This window comes from Sapajus apella, unplaced genomic scaffold (assembly GCF_009761245.1).
Source record: "Sapajus apella isolate SASKATOON/1434 unplaced genomic scaffold, GSC_monkey_1.0 scaffold2, whole genome shotgun sequence".
In the NCBI taxonomy this organism is placed as follows: domain Eukaryota; kingdom Metazoa; phylum Chordata; class Mammalia; order Primates; family Cebidae; genus Sapajus; species Sapajus apella.
Window position 1 is genome coordinate 65,917,501 of NW_022436942.1, and position 21,152 is coordinate 65,938,652.

At 41.1% G+C, this 21,152-nt stretch overlaps 1 protein-coding gene across 4 annotated transcripts in view; it reads right to left on the minus strand.

Moving 5' to 3' along the window:
* Nucleotides 1-21,152, minus strand: part of PRDM4 (PR/SET domain 4) — a 91,313-nt gene extending 70,161 nt beyond the window's left edge. For 2 of the 4 annotated variants that reach the window (XR_004275800.1, XR_004275799.1), the window contains exons 1-10: nucleotides 20,837-20,894; nucleotides 20,268-20,534; nucleotides 16,287-16,420; nucleotides 13,580-13,765; nucleotides 11,193-11,987; nucleotides 5,706-5,855; nucleotides 4,228-4,346; nucleotides 2,919-3,004; nucleotides 1,657-1,784; nucleotides 374-688 (exon numbers count right to left, since the gene is read on the minus strand). Coding sequence is in view for 2 of the 4 variants with exons in the window: in XM_032300233.1 (XP_032156124.1) it covers nucleotides 374-688; nucleotides 1,657-1,784; nucleotides 2,919-3,004; nucleotides 4,228-4,346; nucleotides 5,706-5,855; nucleotides 11,193-11,987; nucleotides 13,580-13,765; nucleotides 16,287-16,420; nucleotides 20,268-20,278 (1,924 nt within the window). In the remaining 2 variants the exon portion in view is untranslated. Of the gene's footprint in view, nucleotides 1-373; nucleotides 689-1,656; nucleotides 1,785-2,918; nucleotides 3,005-4,227; nucleotides 4,347-5,705; nucleotides 5,856-11,192; nucleotides 11,988-13,579; nucleotides 13,766-16,286; nucleotides 16,421-20,267; nucleotides 20,535-20,836 lie in introns of all 4 variants that reach the window. The other 2 variants (XM_032300233.1, XM_032300236.1) reach the window with 2 other exon arrangements.

The following is a 21,152-nucleotide window of genomic DNA, read 5'->3' on the forward strand; positions in this document are numbered from 1 at the left end:
ACTGAGCAATAATATTAAAGGAGAGAAACTGGCTGTGGCTGGTGACTAGGGGGTGAGCTCTAATGAGAAGCTCAGACTCAGAAGCTTCTATAAAATTCCCTTTATGTTCAAACACATTGATCAACTTCCTGATTATTAACTGCATTTTCCCAGGCACCTTCTAACTATGGTGGGTAAACCTGGAAAGCAGAACATCTTATTAACTGGAAGTGGCAGCTTCCAAGGAATCTGTTAAACCACAAAGATTTACCACCCTGGATTCTTTCTCTGACATCAAATCTCAACTCCACCTATAATCCCTCTTCAAAGCCTTTACTACCACATTTTCTAATTGTTGCAAAAATTCCATTCTGTTGGTCCAAACACAACTTACCTGTATGTATCTTGAGGTGGGTCCGCAGGTTGCTGGGATCACTAAAAGCCTTGCTACAGAAATCACACTTGTGGGGCTTCATACCCATGTGACCCATAAAGTGGACATGAAGTTTAGAAGGAGAGATAAAAGCTTGGGGGCACATTGAGCACTTCCACTTCCTTTCTTTGTTGTGACTTGGCCCATGGCTGCCACTATGGCCCTGGGTAGGAAGATGGTTATGAATGTGACTGGTCAGATGGGCTTTGAACTCTGTGTAAGAATTGCATTCCTTGCCACAGTTACAGAGGTGCACATCTGGGTGTTCAGGAACACCTTAAAAAAAAAAATTACTCATTATTTCCTGATACTTGAATCTTAAAATTTGTTCTTGATATTAACAATCACTGCTTGCAGTTCTCCTTTCTTCCAAAATTTCCTATTTGCCCACTTCCTATAAAACTAAAATGTCTTATCAGTGCTCTATCCCCAGCATCTAAAATAGTGTACTGTACTAAGGGCCAGGCACAGTGGCTCTCATGCCTGTAATCTTAGTGCTTCGAGAGCCTAAGGTGGGAGGATCACTTGAGGCCAGGAGTTTAAGATCAGCCTGGGCAACACAGCAAGACCCCATCTCCATTAAAAAAAAAAACTTAAAAATCATTGGCTGGGCATAGTGCACATCTGTAGTCCTAGCTAATTAGGAAGCTAAAGCAGAAAGACTGCTTGAGCCCAGGAGTTCAAGGTTACAATTGGCCATGCTCACACCACTATATGCCAGCCTGATAGAGTGAGACCTTATCTTTAAATACACATATCAAATAGTGTACCAGGCACAAAGAAAGCACTTGGTAAATACTGGATTATAAGGTCTCTTTTCTAGGCAAAATATTTAGATTTTGTAGCATACATAAACTCTTAAACATCACTCGTCATGATTAAACAGCACAGCAAAGAGAAAGCCTACGGAGGTTAAATCAAACCAAGGAACTTTTTTGTCCTTTGTGAATTTATATCTCAATGGTACTAGCTTGAAAAGTAGCCTTAGGAACTTTAATGCCCCAAACCAAAGCCCTACCATAAAAGATCATGTCATATGAATACTGCTTGGTCAATAACATTCAGCTTGTGAAGAACCTCACAAATTTTAACACTCAAATATAGAAGTAATAGTTTGCTTTTATACAAACAAAGGTACATGATTTGCTTCAGTTAACATGTAAATAATTAACAAAACTTTAATCCTGGTCTTTGGTATTTTTATTATGCTAGATTCATGATAAACACATCTTATATTAACTTACCAATCTGCTGAGCATAATCTCGACTGTAATAAAAAAGCAGTTCATTTTCAGGAGGGATATCTTGTGAAGTGCAGAAAAAGATTTTTCCATCATGAGGATAAGCCACCAAATTCTGCTCTTCCCGGTTCCTAAGTTATCACATTTAATAGATCAGGCACATTAATTTTGAAATGCATACTAAACATAACATTCCCCCCAGTGCAAAATCCTATATGAAAGCTTAGGCAGAACTATTTTCTCTGGAATGTTTTTGTAATTCCCTGTCCTGTCTATGAGAAGGCAGTTATAGAGAAACAGTATTCTTATTTCAGCACATTAGCTAATGACCTTTTATAGTCAAAAACACTAGAATCTGTTACTGGAAGCAAAAAAAAAAAAAAAGTATGAAAATGACATAGAGATAGCTAGCTAAACAAGAATTAACTCTAGTAACTCAGGGGTGGACTAACAGCCAATATAAAGAAAAGGCATCCACTTGCAAATTCAGTGGTGACTATATTGTTCTTGGTAAGCTTTTCTTTCTTTCTTGTTTTTTTTTTTTTTTTTTTTTTTTTGAGACGGAGTTTCACTCGTTACCCAGGCTGGAGTGCAATGGCGCGATCTCGGCTCACCGCAACCTCCGCCTCCTGGGTTCAGGCAATTCTCCTGCCTCAACCTCCTGAGTAGCTGGGATTACAGGCACGCGCCACCATGCCCAGCTACTGTTTTGTATTTTTAGTAGAGACGGGGTTTCACCATGTTGACCAGGATGGTCTCGATCTCTTGACCTCGTGATCCACCCGCCTCGGCCTCCCAAAGTGCTGGGATTACAGGCTTGAGCCACCGTGCCCAGCCTCTTTCTTGTTTTTTTTGAGACGGGATCTCACTTTGTCACGCAGGCTGGAATGCAGCAGCACCACTATAGTATGATAGCTCAAACTCTTCAGTTCAAGTGATCCTCCCACCTCAGCCTCCCAACAGCTGGGACTACACAGGTATACCTTAACACCAGCTAATTTGAAAAAAATCTTTTTTTAGAGACGAGGGACTTGCTGTGTTGCCCAGGCTGGTTTCAAACTCCTGGCCTCAAGCACTTCTCCCACCTCAGCCACTCCAACTGCTGGGATTAAAGGTGTGAGCCACCATGCCTGGCTGCCTTAGGCATTAAGTATGTCCAAGTATCGGTGTAATTTGGATTCTTAACTCTTCCCTCTTTCATGCAAAGCTTTCTACTGAAAAACATCTAAATGATAACTATTTTTCTCATCCAAGACTGCTCATACCTGGCTCTGCGCACAAACATCATCCAATTACATTCATTTTCGTCAGTTGTGATGATGCAGAATTCTAGGACACCATTGTGGTATATCTGCCAACAGAAAGCAAACACACATGTCAAATGCACTGACATGCAATAAAGTACACTACACTACACTTAGGCGAGCAATCATCTCATTTACTCATTTGCAGTAGCTTTCCCAGTTAGTGCGAAAATATATTCCTGCCTTCTCCAACATGCTATCATTTCAATATTCTCCCTATTTCCAGCAATACAGTAAAGACCATCAGAGACCTACAATCAGTGCTCAGTGAAGAGATTAACATTTTGATTATTCACCCTTTGCCTGGAAAAGACAAAAAAATGGTCTACCTGGTCTTCATCACCTGTCACATGGTAGGCACTAAATGACTAAATGTCCATTAGGATCATTCCTTCTTATTATTTTCCCACTTGGGCCTAGCATTCCAAATTTAAAGTTCCCAATGACTGTAGTACCTTACCTTTCCAATAATCACGAGACCCATTTTCCCCGTACTACAATTTTGCAAGCATCATTCCCAACAGATGTCTACGTGAAAATCTTGCATTTCTAACCTCTCTCATTAGAAAACTACAAGAACAGGCCAGGCACAGTGGCTCATGACTGTATCCCAGCACTGTGGAAGCCTGAGGTGGATGGATCACCTGAAGTCAGGAGTTCAAGATCAGCCTGGCCAACATAGAGAAACCCTGTCTCTACAAAAATACAAAAATTAGCTGGGCATGATGGCAGGTGCTTGTAATCCCAGCTACTCAGGAAGCTGAGGTGGAAGAATCACTTGAGCCTGGGAGGTGGAGGTGGCAGTGAGCCAAGATTGTGCCACTGCACAGACCAGCCTGGGTGACGGAGTAAGACTCTATCTCAAAAAAAAAAAAAGAAAAGAAAACTAGAAAAATAATCTTAGCTTTTTATTTCAGAATTGTTTCCTAAGGTAAATATTTGAGGAATGTTTTAGTTGATTATAAAATAAGACTTTTATCATATAAACAAAGTCTATGGCCTCAGCTGTCACAAGTAATTAGAATGCATTAAATGGTTAAAATGATTGGATTAACTCACAAAACAGAGACAAAAACAGTTTGTCTTCTATTTCTAGTCACTGATGTTTCGCTGTGTAACTTGGCTACCAAGAATGACAGAAAGTAACATTTTAAAAAAATGTATATTAAATAAATGACTAACCAGTGAATGGCACTGTATCATTTCTTCTTAACTATCTCTAACTAATAAAAACAGCCAAAAGCCACAGAAAAGTTGCATCAAGACTGACCTTCCAGATATGGTTAACTGCCTTGTCTGTCCATTCTGCTACTTCCATGGAGTGACTCTGCTGGCCAATTAGAGGCCCAAAGCAAGTCCGCACAGGAATGGTTTCTCCAGTCCATACACCTATCAGTGGAAGGACACCAACTCCACAATCAATGATTTAAACAGCAGGATACAGAAGAGAGGTGCTTCACCCATGCAAAGAATCTTATTTTTAGTGAATCTAATATGCTAGCACTCCTCAGAGACAGCTAAGCCTTGTGGGTCCTAGCCTGTAAATATATAAAATGTAATGAACAGATAACAGAGGGCTCACAATAAATGCTGAGTAAGAAGCAGTATCAGAAATTTCCTGAACCCAGTTTTATACATGTCTCTCCAAATACATTATTTTGGAGTCAAACATAAAAAGCTGTGGCATGGTAACTCACAAATATAATGAGTCACCACTTTGGGAGCCCAAGGCAAGGCTGCTTGAGGCAAGGAGTTCGAAACCAGCCTCAGCAACATAACGAAATGCTGTCTCTACAAAAAAAATTTTTTTTAATTGGCTGGGCATGGTTGCACATGCCTATAGTCCTAGCTGCTTGGAAGGTTGGGGCAGGAAGACTACTTGAGCCCAAGAGGTTGAGGCTGCATTTGAGGTGCTGCACTCTAGATGTGCAGCCAATGCACCCCATCCTGGGCAAGAGTGAGAGCCAGTCTCTTAAAAATAAATAAATAAATAAATAAATTAAAAAGAACAGAAAACATTATTCTACTGTAAAAATATAAAGCAATTATAAAAATAAGTCAAACTTCTAAAATCTTTTGTGCTTAAATCACTGTTCTATTTTAGCTAATTTACTGTTTGGTGCTTTAAAATGACTCATGCCCAAATTGCAGCTAAAAGAATAATGAGTGCACACCGTGAAGATGGCAAATTCCAGCAATACAAATGGGTTTATTTCAAGCAGGTTAAATATCACCAGGGTTTGTTTGTTTTTTTGAGACCAATTTTATATTTCCATGTCACAGTAACTCAGAAGCCATGCTAAATTCTAATATGGCTAAGTAAAGTCTGGCAATCTACATTCTTTATTCCTTTTTCCTAAGGAGCATTATACACTTTACAAATATTTGATCTAAATTTGTCATTATCAGTGGTGAATTTTCCATGTTTCTATAAAAGAAACTAAGTTTTAAGAAATGTGTTATTAAAATAATTGTTAGTGGATGGGACAGCTGAGAATAAAAGTCAAATCTTCAAAGACTGAGTCTAAGATTTTTTGCTCAATACTGATTCTAACAAAGAAGAAGTTTCCAATAATGTTTTTGACTTGATTTATTGGACAAGACCAATATTCCCTAAAAGCATAAATCTTAAGCCATGAATTGACTTTTGGTCCAAATAATTACTAAATTATACACATCTACTTTCACAACTCTACCCTACAAAGAAAGAAGAGATGTAATGGTGTTTTACAGTTCCAAGGTTCTTACCAACTTCTGCTCCCACAATTGACTGACGAAGAACAAGCTGTTTTGGGAGAGAAAGCCTTGCTCTGCTCTCTATTGGAGTGTCAGGAACAAAAGTCACAGGTCCATGTTCGGGGCAGTCTGAGGGATAGGCACGGTCACAGAGAGTGCACCCTATAGATGGCAAATTCAAGCAATACAAATGGGTTTAGTTCAAGCAGGTTAAATCATCACCAGGGCTTGTTTTTTTTTTTTTTTTTTTTTTTTTTGGACACAGAGTCTCGCCCTGTCACCCAGGCTGGAATGCAATAGTGTGATCTCGGCTCACTGCAACCTCTGCCTCCCGGGTCCAAGTGATTCTCCTGCCTCAGCCTCCCAAACAGCTGGGATTACATGTGGTGTGCCACCATGCCCAGCTAATTTTTGCATTTTTAGTAGAGACAAGGTTTCCTCATGTTGGCCAGGCTGGTCTCAAACTACTGACCTCAGATTATCCACCTGCCTCAGCCTCCAAAAGTGCTGGGATTACAGGCATAAGCCACCATGCCCAGCACCAGGTTTAATTTAAATGCTAATTATTAAAATGTATCCAGTAAGAAGCATGGTTCTAATAGAGATATTCTGATCAAAGACTCATTTCTTTACACTAACATATATATCCACTCTTACACCACTTTTCAGACTTCAATAAGATCCGATTTTTTTCTTTTGATCTAACAGGACAAATTTCCTATTCAGTGCATATGACAAACACTGATCAAAAAATTGGCTGAGTATGGTGGTTCATGCCTGTAAACCCAGCAGTTTGGGAGGCTGAAGTAGGAGGATCACTTGAGCCCAGCAGTTCAAGACCAGCTCGTGTGTAACATGGTGAGATCCCATCTGTTTTAAAAAAAAAAATTAAAAAACAATAAAAGAAAAAATAGCACCATATTACTTCAACAATCGAGAACATTATCCCTTACACTAAGTAGACAAGTAATACATTTAGATATGATGCCCTAAAGTCCAAAAGATCCCAATTCTAAACAATAAGAGGACACTGAGTTGAAATGCTGTTAGTCATGCAGAGCGAAAATATGGCTACAGTGGTGCAGCTGGCTCTGACCCGTGACCTATGCTCTGACGTGTGCTATGAACATAGGCCACTGAGGTCAGAGCCAGCTGCACCACTGTACTCTTTTGCTTCACTATAAACAAGATGGTCAACCAAGTTTTGATGACACATTCTTAAGATAAAAATGATTTGCAGCCCATTCTTTCAAAAGGCAGACAGAAGTATATTCTAGCAGACTTTATTTACTTAAAACTCTCAATTTCTTATTTTTCATATGGTCTTTCTGCATTGGCAGAGAGGATGCTGCCTTTATATACTGTTCTCTATTCTTACCACAACTCCACTTTCACAAGCTTATGAGTGTCCTCCTTCATAAATCTTCTGCTCTATTCTTTACACTTTCCCTTCCACTCTGCTAAGTAACAGTATTTACGATACTATTATTCAATCATTACATTCAAACTCCAGAATCATTCACAAAATAGTTGGAATACATAAACCCTAGAACTATAGCCATCTGTCTGTCTTCTTTTCTTTTCTTTTCCTGAGACAAGGACTCGCTCTGTTACCCAGGCTGGAGTGCAGTGGCACTCCTGTTTCATTCAGCTTCCTGAGTAGCTGGGACCACAGGCATGCAACACCACGCCCAGCTGATTTTTATTATTTTTGGTAGAGATAGGGTTTTGCCATATTGCCCAGACTGGTCTTGAGCTCATGAGACCAGGTAGCAACATGGCAAATTGTCTCTACCAAAAATGCAAAAAATTAGCCGGGCATGGTGGCAAGCTCTTGCAGTCCCAGCTGCTAGGGAGGCTGAGGTGGAAGGATGGCCTGAGCCTGGGAAGTGGAGGTTGCAGTGAGCTGAGATTGCGCTACTGCTCTCCAGCCTGGGTGACAGAGTCTGGCACTGTCTCAAAAAAAAAAAAAAAAAAAAAAAGAAAAAAAAAATAACCATTGGCAAAAATGTAAAGAAACCAGAACCCCATCCACTGCTGCTAAGATGGTAACATGGCATCACCATTTTGGAAAAGTGTGGCAGTCCCTCAAAAAGTTAAACATACAGCAATTCCACTCCTAGATAGATATCCAAGAACATATGTTCATACAAAAACTTGTACATGAGGAGTTCACAGCAGCATTATTCACAGAATCAAAAAGTAGAAACAATCAAATGCCCATCAACTGATAAATTGGATAAACAAAATATGGTATATCCTCCATATTACAGATTATTCAGCTCTAAAAAGAAATGAAGTACAAATACATGCTACAACATGGATGAGCCATGACAATATTACAATAAGAGCAAGAAGCTAGATCCAGAAGGCCACATATCTCATGATTCCATTCATATGAAACATCCAGAAAAGGCATATCCAGAGAGACAGAAAGTAGCTTAGTGGTTGCTGAGAACAGGCGGAAGGAGGGAATGGCAAGTGACTAATGGGTATCAGTTTCTTTACGGGGTGATTAAAATGTTTTGGAAGGAGACAGTGATGGTGGTTGAATAACCTTGTAAATATACTAAAAAACCATTAAACTGCACATTTAAAATGTATATATAAATTATATCTCATTATCACACAAACACTTAGAAGAGGTTCAATTTGTCCCCTTAGGAAAGGATCATTAAGTTTAGGCCACCTTTTACCTTCTACTAAATTAATGAGTCTTATGTTAGTTACATTCTTGGATTGAAACATTTTAAAATTCTAAATTTGAGACTTTAAAAGGTTAAAACAAGTCTCTCTACCACTTGGATTCTGTGGCACTGACGGTTCTGGGCTTCCTCCTGTTTTTGGCCCTTCCGTTGAGTCTATTTGGAAGCTCTACTTCTGCTGCTCTATCTTGATATCCCTAGCCCTCTTCTCATTCCACTCTTACTAGATGATTTCATTCCACTTCTAGAGCCACAAATACTATCTTAATGTTGATAATCCTTAAATAAATCCAGACAGATCTCTCTCAGCTCCACACACAACTTTTCATGAAACATCTTTACTGGGTATCTTACAGACACGGAAATCAACATGTCTAAAACTTGACTCATCATCACTCCGCCCAAAATAATAAAAATTCTCCTTTGCCTTTCACTATCCTACCTAGTTTCTGTTTTTTTTTTTTTTCCCCCGAGACAGGGTCTCATTATGCTGCCCAGGCTGATACTGAACTCCTGGCCTCAACTGATCTTTCTGCCTCAGTCTCCCAAAGTGCTGGGATTACAGGTGTGAGCCAACACATGGCCTTCTCTACTTATGTAGTTTCTAAAGCCAAAAGCCAGGGTTTTCTCCGTAATCCTTCCCTCCTCCAACTTTATCCAATCAATAAGCTCAACTGGGTTCTCTGTAAATGTCCTCCACTTTTTTGCATCCTAATTACCTCCACTCTAGGTTATAGAATCATCACCTTTCATGTAAATTATGGTATCTTCCACACCTCCTTGCCTCTTAACAAGTTTATTCTCACACTGCAGCAAAGCCCTACCCCAACCCTCACTCCCTAAAACTCCTGACTAGTCTTGGAAGACCCTTTTTGTTCTGGCTCCTACTTCTCTCTCACTACGTGACCCCTCTTCTCACCCTCATTTTATGCTTCAGCAATTCTGAAACATTCATGATTTTTTCAGTTCAAGGCACTTACATGTGCCAGCTCCTGGGTGATTAAAATGTTCTGGAAGGAGACAGTGGTGGTGGTTGCACAACTTGTAAATATTCCTGACTCTCAACTGCCCATAACTTCCTTGTCCTTAAGGTCTATGCTAACATGAATGTTACTTCCCTTGGTTGAGTCTTCCCTGACCCTTCCACGGCTGGGCTTGTTGCTCCCCTTCAGGCTACTTTAGCACCATGCACTTCATCCCATCTTCACACTTGTTATTATACTACATTGCAACAGTCTCCTATGCTTCCAGGCTGTAAGCTCCTTAAAGGAATGTACGCATACCATCTGCTGGTAGATCGTTCTATCCCCACATCTAGCAAAGGCTGGCACATAGTAAGCACGAAAGAACCAGATGTGATGGCTCACACCTATAATTCTAGCACTCTGGGAGGTTGAGATAGGAGGACTGCTTGAGGCGAGTTCAAGACCAGCCAAAGCAACATAGTGAGACTCCCATCTCTGCAAAGAATTTAAAAATTACCCAGGTGTGGTGGTACACACTTGGGTTCCCAGCTACTCGGGAGGCTAAAGTGGGAGGATCGCTTGAGCCCAGTAGGTCAAGGCTGCAGTGAGCTGTGATCGCACCGCTGCACTCTAGCCTGGGTGATAGAGAAACCCTATCAATAAAATAAAGTAAGCACTCAACATGCTTCCTGCGTGAATGAAACGTAGTGACACCAGTAAGTCAACTGTTTTTATGCTGCTTTTTGTTGTTGTTGCCCAGTAAGAAAAACTTTTACATGCCTAAAAATAATTTACATGCATTCTGAACAAAAAAAAAAAAAAAAAAAAAAAATGCACATCCACCTACATTTTTCCATAGCGTTATAAAAGTGACCTAATAATTTTCACAAGGCATGTCACAAACAATGTTTCTAGAATTTACTCCTTTAACTCTCTATTTGTGAAACCCTGGGAGATACCTTAACTATTAATGGGCTAAATTTACTTTTAAAAAGATTATATTATCATTATGATTATATTTCAGAGACAGGGTCTCACTTTGTTGCCCAGGCTGCAGTGCAGTACTATTCACAGGTATGATCACAGCATACTATAGCCTGAAACCCTGGGCTCAAGCAACCCTCCTTCCTCAGCCTCCAGAATAGCTGAGACTATTCACAAGTGTGATTGTAGCACACTACAGCCTAAAACTCCTGGGCTCAAGCAACCCTCCTGCTTCAGCCTCCAGAATAGCCGGGACTACAGGTACACACTACCACAAGTACTAAGCTTATTTGCAAAATACAAAAATGACTACTTCGCAGGCACGGTGGCTCACGCCTGTAATCCCAGTACTTTGGGAAGCTAAGGCGGGTGGTTCACAAGGTCAGGAATTCGAGACCAGTCTGGCCAAGATGGTGAAACCCCATCTCTACTAATACAAAAATTAGCCAGGTGCAGTGGCAGGTGCCCGTAATCCCAGCTACTTGGGAGGCTGAGGCAGGAGAATTGCTTGAACCCAGAAAGCAGAGGTTGCCATGAGCCAAGATCATGCCACTGCACTGCAGCCTGGGCAATACAGCAAGACTCTGTTTCAAAAAAAAACTGCTTCACATTTCATTTCTTCAGGAGGATGCTGTAAGAACCAACTAAACGTATGTACATCATTTGGCTTACTTGAAGAAAAGGCACCACATTAATATGAAGGACAATACCAAGGCAAAGAAAAGTTCCACAGTCTAATTACTTTCTATACCCCTTAACCAATGGCAAACTTTATGACTTAACTTGATAGGGATTATGGCCCTTTTTATAAATATTTCCAAAAAAGAAAGGCTAAGCACACTCACAAATGGTAAACAAGGTTGCCATGTTTTCCTTGTTTGAATTGGAGTCTTCCATTTGCAGTGAAGGTGGTACAAAGGAAAGACTGTCTGAAGATACATCTACATGACCTGTCCCCATAGCAACCTCCTGGGTGATGGAGGAGACAGCCACCGGTTCTAGGCTGAGGCCAACTTCGTGGAGGGAAACAGATTCTAGGGAGGCAAGGTTGTGTGAGGTAGAGAGTGCCACGCTTACAGAGTTGGTGCTCATGGCCACAGTGTGGATGGAGTCACTGAGGGCACTGTCAGACATGCCATTGACCCGGCTTGCAATGTGATCTGTCTCCATGACCACAGGGAGCTCCAGGCCATTCCCATGAATGGGTATCACACCACCATGTCCTACAGTGTCTGCTGCAAGGTTGTTGCTCACAGAATCCACAGACAGAGGTTCATGACTTCTGGAGCCATTTGGGATTTGGGAATGCTCGCCTGCAACACCATCCATTGTCAGCTCCTCTGCCATTCCATCTGTCGAAATTGGGCTGGTAACCCTAGAAACATTCTCCATAGTGATTGCTGTGTCCAAGGCCACCTCATGGCCATCACTGGGATGAAGACTTTGGGCACCATGTGTGTTCACAGAGCGAGAGTCTATTGAAACAATGCCTGGTTCTAATCCAACATTTCCATTGGACTGATAGGGATCTAGGGCTGAAGGGTTATTGGTGATAGATAATGCTGTATTACCATCAACATTTATAGAGTTGGGGTGGATGTACTGAGGTGGTGGTCTGTCTGCTAAATAAGATAAAATGCCTGTGAAAAGGAAAAAATGAGGTATCAGAGACTTTTAGTACATTATTAAAGAATTCCAAGTACTAGAAGCTATTCTGCTTCCTTAATCAATACCTATATTCTACAAATAGCAACATACATATAACATAATTGAGTTTTTCCTGTAAAACTCCAAAAATCCTACAAAAATTGACTATGTTCCTTTGAAGCCAACTGGAAATCACTAACATAAATGCTGCCTTTAATATACATATGGTTGCAATTCCTAAGGCAATAAAATTGCTCTAATTATTAATAGGTAAAATGATTTAAAAACAAATCTTCTATGTGTAAAATAAAACTTAATTACATAACATTAAACTATCATAACACATTAAACTATTTAATACAAAGTCACAATTGTACCTGTTTTATTAAAATGAAAAAAATTAACACTTGTACTTGGGAGGATGTAGTGAATTACTTACTAAACTGCTTTCCAGTAAGAAGGTAAACTACTAAAACTTCTTTGTGAAGTATATATATTAAGAACCTCAAAAATGTTCATACCCTCTTGTACAAGAAATTCCACTTAATCTTCTCTAAATCCATTTTGTAAATATTATATACAAAGACGTTCATAAGAGCATTAATTACAATGGTAATAAAAACCGGAAAAACCAAACTGTCCAAAAACAAAGATTAATAAACCATCAACTATCCATTCAGTAGAAAGTAATACATCATTAAAAAGGATAATTATGAAAACCATGTAGCAGCAAAGGAAATGTCTAGGTAACAGCAAAGAAAGTATGGTCTTGGGCCAGGCACAGTGGCTCATGCTTGTGATCCCAGCATTTTGGGATGCCAAAGCGGACAGATGGCTTCAGCTCAGGTGTTCGAGACCAGCCTGGGCAACATCGTGAAAGCCAGTCTCTTTTTTTCAAAAAGTTATTTATAAGAAAGAAAGAAAGTATGTTTTGGTCTCAAGGCAGGCATGTGCCTTAGTCCCAGTTACTCAAGAGTTTGAGGTGAGAGGATCACTTAAGCCCAGGAGTTCCAGTCTAGCCCAGGCAACATAGTGAGACCTCATCTTCTAAAAAAAAAAAAAAGAGAGAGAGAGAGAGAGAGGGAGAGAACACTGTGGTTTTAATTATGAAAACTGGAAAAAAAAATACCTATACACTAAAATAAAAAGCAGGAAGAAGTACACCAAAAAGATGGATGATGGGACTGAGTGGTTTTCTTCCCTTATTTGCTAAATTTTCTGCAGTAAGTATATAGTAATTTTATAACAGAATAAAAATTCAATGAACTTTAAAAAACAATGACACTGTACCAAGACTCTATAGTGCTTGGCTGGAACCGTAAATGCAGAATCGTAAACACTGAATGAAAGAGATACTGGAGAAGAAAAATTATGTGCAATTAAGAAATTCAACATAGTCAAACCGTATTAATGTTATATGCACATTCTAAGAGGAAAAGTACATAAATGAAGATATTTTTCCTGCCTAGAGATTAATATCTAAGAGTGATAAACAGAAAAAAGTATCATTCAAATCTTCTGGAACTGAGATTAAAAGCTGGCTCTGTTCTTTTTTTCTAACGTCCCAAATAACTGTGACACTTACCAGGTAGAATGGTTCTGAAATAACTGCTCTCCAGGTGAGGGTAAGGTGGTGGAGGTAGGGTGTAGTTTCTTTCAGGTAACCCACACATCACCCCTCGATCCCCAATACCCATTGGGAGCATTAGAGACAAAGCAGAAGGCAGAGAGCTCAGGGAGGGACCCAGGTTTGGAATTGCCACTGGCAGGCCTACAAAACAAAATGTTTTTTCTCAGATAAAACAAAATACAAAATTAAAAATTCTCACTATGCCACTGATTGAACTCTCAGAAAGGTTTTTACATATGGGCAAAAACCTCACCTAGTAGCCTTTTTCATCCTTAGATGACATGCAAACATCCACAAATAGGCCTCAACGAAGTAGTCTTAGTCCCAAAGATAGTTCTTAAGTTAGTTTTAAAACTGACAAGTTGATACTCCAATTGTCTGTATTGCACCTAAATACCAAAATATTTTATTTATTTATTTATTTATTTTGAGACAGAGTCTCACTCTGTCACCCAGCCTGGACTGTAGTGGTGCGATCTCGGCTCACTGCAACCTCTGCCTCCCAGGTTCAAGCAATTCTCCTACCTCAGCCTTCTGAGTGACTGGGATTACAGGCACGCACCACCAAGCCCAACTAATTTTTGTATTTTTGCTAGAGACGGGGTTTCACCAGGTTGGCCAGGCTGGTCTGGAACCCTTGGCCTCAAGTGATCTGCCCATCTCAGACTCCCAAAGTGCTGAGATTGCCACCATGCTCGGCCAAAATATTTAATTTAGAATTAAAAACCTAGTTTAAACACAAGAAAACAAATTCCATATAGAAAAAAAAAACAAAAAATGGAAAGAAACAAAATATTCATAGGAATGGTCCCTAGGTAGTGATATTATAAATTTTGGGAGGTATTTTTAAACTTTATTATGTTGACCGTTCTATATGGTCAGAATATTTCACTTCTACTTAGAAAATAACATAATTTAGTTAGATGTAAAACCATATATACACTCTTTCATACAATCTTTTGTATATACGCTATACCTTTGTGATTAATAAAAAGTTTAAACCTTAAACTGTTTCTACTTTGGGTTATATCTACTTGCAAAGTAAAGTGACTTATACTGTGCCTAAGTATCATAATAAATACCTACTAACTTGGTCAGTGCTTATTTGTACATGTTTGCCAGGGGCAATATTTTCTTTTCTTTTCTTTTTTTTTTTGGTTTGCTCTGTTGCTTAGGCTGGAGTGTGGTAGCATGATCTGGCTCATGCACCCTCAGCTTTCAGAGCTCAAGTGGTCCTCCCATCTCAGCCTCCCAAGTAACTGGGACTACAGGCATGTGCTACCACAGCCAGGTAAATTTTTTTCCTTTGTAGAGATGGAGTCTTCCTGTGTTACCCAAGCTGATCTCGAACTCCTGGGCTCAAGTGATCCTGCCTTGGCCTCCCAAAGTGCTGGGATTAGAGGCATGAACCACCATGCTTGGCCGGCAATATTTTTTAACAAGCTTTTCCTCCTTAACAAGAGTGTTCACTAAAGGGAATGCCTATAAAACAATCAAATGGGTTAACCACTAATAATTTTTTAAAAATTTCTTTTGTGGACACTTAAATAAATGTAAAGAGATACTAGTTTCAATGAATCTTATTTAACTGCTGCATTTTATCAAGCAAGTAATTCTCTTTAGAGAACTATTTAAACAATATATATATTTATTTACACTAACTCCTACTTTGACAAAGAAAGTCCAATACATTACAATGTCATTGATCCTAAAGAACTGACAGCTTATCACTGTAAGAATTAATAGAATATTAATTCCATTCCTATTCCATTTCAATAGAGTAAGAAAATGAAGCTAGGCAGAAAAAGGTTTTTAAAAGTATAGTGATGGCCAGGCGCACTGGTTCACGCCTGTAATCTCAGCATTTTGGGAGGGTGAGGTAGGTAGATCACCTGAGGTCAGGAGTTTGAGACCAACCTGGATATAGTGAAACCCCCTCTCTACTAAAAAAAATACAAAACTTAGCCAAGCACAGTGGTGTGTGCCTGTATCTCAGCTACTCAGGAGGCTGAGGCAGAAGAACCGCTTGAGCCTGCAGGGAGGTAGGGGTTGCAATGAATCGAGATCACACCAATGCAATCCAGCTTCAAAAAAAAAAGAAAAGGACAGTGATAAGAGAATGAATTTTTCCTATACTATTCTGCTGTACTGGAGGCTCATGTGGAGTTGCATGTAAAAGCCCCATGTCTAGTACCACACTTCTTTCCACATAATTCTAGACCTGGTGCACTTGCAGTTACTGTCATTCAATTTCAAACCTGGTGGAATACAAAGCCCAATTCCCCCATGCGCTCTGGGAATAGTTATTAGAGCAACTTTAACTGACTCTCTTCTATTAACCCATGGACAGGGCATACAGTGTGAACTAGATGAATGGGCAACCCTAAATAAAATGCCAAGTTATTACAGCTCCGGACAAAAACTACCAACTAGAAAGAGGGCTATCAGAAAAAAAATTGCTACTCCTATCCACTAGAATTCTAATACTCTTCTACCAAAAATCTTATTTTCCATTACCTACTACATGTGGAACCACCATTCAGGCTTGCTTGCCTTCTCCCTTTTACCCTTAGAGGGGCTCTGATCTCTTCTAGGCTCCATTCAGAACTGATAACACAGTTAAGTGTTGAAATGCAGTAGGTCTGTCTCCCTTACCACTCACCTGGTGCAGGGATGGCACTGTGAGTGGGTGAGGCAGCCAATCCCAGGTGACTTCCTGAGACTGGCAAGGCATTGCTCACAGAGGATGAAGTCAGCTGCTCCATCCCCACTGGGCTCAGGTTCATTTCATTCATCCTAGAAAAGACCATATACAACTAGTTATGCAAAATTTACCTCCACGACCTATATTAAGATACTGAAGAACCTGAAACAGCGGGGATAAGGAAATGGGACTTGGCCAACTATTGCTTGACTTTTATGCTCAACAATTCTCTTAGATAGCTAGTGCCAAATTCTTTCTACTGATTGAAAGAAAACTGAGATTGAGACATTAACAAACTCAAGTCAATGTCACATAGCAGAAATAGGATTTGAATTCTGCTTTGTTTGAAACTCTATGCACAACATCTAAAGTAAAGTTGCAATCCTTAGAGCACAATGGCAATTAGAATATTTTTTTTAAATCACTAAGTTTCGTCTTTCGTAATATGCATTTTTCTCTAAATGGCTTATTATTTCAAACCAGTTTTTCAGGCAGTGCATTTTAACCTACTCAAATAAATTTCACTAATGATTTTTAACAGGAGTTAACGATCCAGATTATCAATGATATGAAAAGCACCGTATTTTCCCCATTGAGCAATGGCTTACTAAAATTCTGTATCAGAATTCTGTATCAGTATATTCATGTCCTAATCTTAATGTCCTCCATATATTGAGGGTCACTATGTAAGCTTTGCTACCACTTCATTTAAAATGACTTCAAATCCTCACATCAACACTGCAAAGTAAGATAGATGAGGGAACTATGGCACAAAGAGGCCATGTCGTATGCCCCAAATCACATAGCTATTAAGTGAAAGAGCACAGATCAAACTGCAAAACACTGCCAAAAAGTGTTCATTGCATCAAGCTTTTTTTTTTAACTATGGACTATTTTTGGCAAGTTGAAGAATCTAGGAATCACCTTTTCTATGCAATCCATTTTGTACTGCCACTACAAAAGTCTTTCAAATAATTGATTTGAATAAAACAGCATTGAAGGCTGTTATCAAAAAGTATTAGTTCTTACATTAGACTTTAGAGACTGCCATGTTATAAACATTATGGAGCCACTAGTCTAACCATCACGCTTTCCCAAAGGAGCCTCTCTAATGACCTCCAGTCCTTACACTGGGCATCATCATAACGCATTCTTCATCTGCATATTGGAGGGATAACGCAGAGAAAAGGAATCAAATGTGGTTACATATTCCTTAGCAGTGAAAGCAAATCTAAATAGGTTTTTAATTCTGAAAAATGGCAACACCATTTTATCAATCGATCTGAAAATAAATAATAGCTAAAATTTTTGGCTCCCTTACCATGTACTGGGCTTACTATGTATTGGGCTAAGTGATTTACATGTCACTATCTCTCTTAATCCTTTTGTTGTTGTTGTGTTGTTTTTTGGAGACAGAGTTTCACTCTTGCGGCCCAGGCTGGAGTGCAGTGGCGCAATCTCAGCTTACTGCAACCTCTGCTTCCCAGGTTCAAGTGATTCTCCTGCCTCAGCCTCCCGAGTAGCTGGGACTACAGGCGTCCATCACCACACCTGGCTGAATTTTTGTATTTTTAGTAGAGATGGGGTTTCACTGTGTTGGCCAGGAAGATCTCCATCTCCTGACCTCGCTATCCACCTGCCTCAGCCTCCCAAAGTGCTAGGATTACAGGCGTGAGCCACTGCGCCCTGCCGTTGTTTTGTTTTTGAGACGGGGTTTTGCTCAGGTGCTGCAGGCTGGAGTGCAGTGGCGATATCACAGCTGACTGCCACCTCTAACCCCTAGGCTTATGACCTCCCACCTCAGCCCCCTAAGTAGCTGGGACCACAGGCACGTGCCACCATGCCTGGCTAATCTGTTTTTATTTTGCAGAGATGGGGTCTCCCTATATTGCCCAGGCTGGAGGTTATTACTCTTAATCCCACTTTAAAGATGAGGAAATTTAAGATTCAGCGATGCTAAGAAACTTAACCCAGAATCACATAACCAATAAGGAGAGTTGGCATTTAAATTCAGATATAATTTAAGAAATTAAACCTCTTAACTATAGTTAAAAAAAAAAAAAAAAAGACAAATTATAATAAAACAACTATTAGGCCTTTTACACAGTTGCAATACATTAGGGCCTGTCTACTTATATTGTGGTGTATATTTAAAGTTCCACATAGACCTGTTTCCTGCACCATTATACATCCATAGGTTTTGCCCTTATCCCTGGCCATGTATCCCATAAAACTGAGCTCTAAGACATCAATAAAATGTACAAGGCCAACCTACTACCTTGTATAGAACAGACATTCTGAAATTGTTTTTTAATTGGATGTAGCAATGCAAACTCATCGTCCTTACCAGAAAGACAGTTAGAAGCACCTGGGAAATGAGGTACACCTTATGAAGAACAGCATACTAATAACAGTTTTTATTACACTATAAAAGGAAGCAGACCAGGCGTGGTGATTTATATCTGTAATCCCAGCACTTTGGGAGGCCAAGGATCGCTTGAGCCCAGGAGTTGGAGACCTGCCTAGGCAACAAAGGGAGACCCTTGTCTCTACCAAACATTTTTTAAAAAATAGCCAGGCGTAGTGGTTCCTGCCTGTGGTTCCAGCTACAGGGGAGGCTGAATTGGGGAGGTCGGGGCTGCAATGAGCTCTGATTGCATCAGCAGACTCTCAGCTGGGGTGACAGAGTGAGACTGTGTCTTTAAAAAAAAAAAAATAAATAAGCAAGAAAATCCCTGTAGCCTAAAGAAAACATATCTATGTTAACTTTGAAAGTTGCTGGCCTTGAATTGGTTTAAAACAGACTTTTCCCTATAACTCTTTATAGCTACAACCATAACTAAAACACTACAATCACTACAGCCATAACAGCCTACTTCACAATTTGGTTACAATAATTTTTTAAAAGTACAACTGTAAGTCTGCAGCTTCAACTCTCATTCTGAAAATTCCTGAATATTTATTTAATCTCAAGATAAAAATCAGCATGGTGTTTCTAGGTTGAGTCGTAGGCCTTCTCAAACCAGTTCAAACCAGAGTTTAATGCGAGAGGCTCAGCAGATTTCTGCTTTGCTGTCAGTCACTAAAACGTGATGACTTCAGCAGCCATAAACCAAAGGTAACGAGTATCCCACAGAGAAGCAGATGAAGCGAATGTACAATATGATCCTCATAACTTTCTCATTCTAAAGTGCAACCCTACTCTCATTTTTTTCTATGAGATTCTATGAAGCAATCCTAGAAGGCAAGAATCAAGATACTAAGCTCTATCTTCCCTACTCATTTAGAGTAAAATCATTTCCTACACAGTTCAGTTTATGTGTTTCTAACTGCCCTATGAAACCATCTGCCAGTTGCTGATTTTACACCTTTTTCTTCGCATAAAATATAAGAAGCTAACTGAAATGCAGCCACTTTGCAAAATGCAACAGAGCTTCAATAATTTCAATATATTTGTGCCTTATTTCCCTCATTATAAACATACGGCCTTTGAGAGGGCCCTGAAAAAACAAAAAACAAAACAGCCAAATACAACGATTTATTTGGCCTGCTTCTGTACTTGCAGAATTAAGAACTTAATTCTTTCACTCTATCGTCCCTGCCACACCAGCAAAACTCAAGGTGAAGCATGAGATTACAATACACATTGAAATCCAGAAAAATATATTGTTAAACGCTCAAATAACTATAACAGGAAAAAGGTGTCAACCAGCCAACAATAAATGTGAGGCTATTGGGAACAACTTTTCACACGTGGAGTAAATTAGGATGCATGAGATTACATTCTACCCAACACTAGTTTGATTTCTCGTTCCCTTTGCAAATCACACCTGTAGCCTTCTCAACAGCACCAGAAAACAACGGCACTGACCCTGGACACTCACTTGCCAGATAGTTTCCAAAGATGTCACCAGTGCTGAAGCCTACCTCCCTACTCACCTGTGATGCATCAGCTTGGGGCCAAATGTCAGAGAAAGGAGCGCTCGGGTGCTGGGGAACCGGCATCAGGGTTTGCGTTCCAGGGTCACGTGCTGCCGCATCTTGCTCACAACCGCAGCACCGACGTGGCCATTCGTCCCCGGGGCCGCCCAGGGCCTCCCAACTTCTCCCAAGGGCCGGAGGCCCTGCACGCCGCCACGGGTTGGAGCATGTCGAAGAACACCTGGGGCCTTCCGTCCAGAAGTTTCGGGAGGGGGGCCGCCCAACCTGGGGAAGTGGAGAAAAGGGCAGTCACCAAAGCCACAGGGAGGTCGTAGCCGCAGTCTTCTAGTCACCTGAGAGCCCCAGGCGCTGCGGACGCCGCCTCCCAAGGGCTGTGGTTTCGCCTGCCTGCCCGAGGCCCGCAGGCCCCGCTTCCTGGCCCCGCCCCGCCCCGCCCCGACGGGGCCCGCGCGCAGCCCCCGCCTCCCAAGGGCTGTGGTTTCGCCTGCCTGCCCGAGGCCCGCAGGCCCCGTTTCCTGGCCCCGCCCCGCGCCGCCCCGCCCCGGCGGGGCCCGCGCTCAGCCCACCTGCCAGCTGCGCTGGGGGCGCGCGCGCCTGCCCCACCGCTTTGTTCCTCATCCGGGCAGTGTTCGCCTCGGGGCCCTGCCCGTCCGCTCGGCCCCCTCACCCCGGGGGCCGCTGCCCTCACGTTTCCCGCCCGGCCCGGCCCTTCCAGGCCCGCCGCCTCCTCAGGGCCGCACCCTCCGCGGTGCGTTTCCGGCTCTTCAGCCACTCTCGGCGCCCGCCACTAGGCCCCAGTGCGTACAACCCACCCCGCCGCGGCCCGCAAGCGGCGCCCGCGCCCCGCCGCGCCTCTCGCCCACCCCAGGCCCCTCCGCGCGT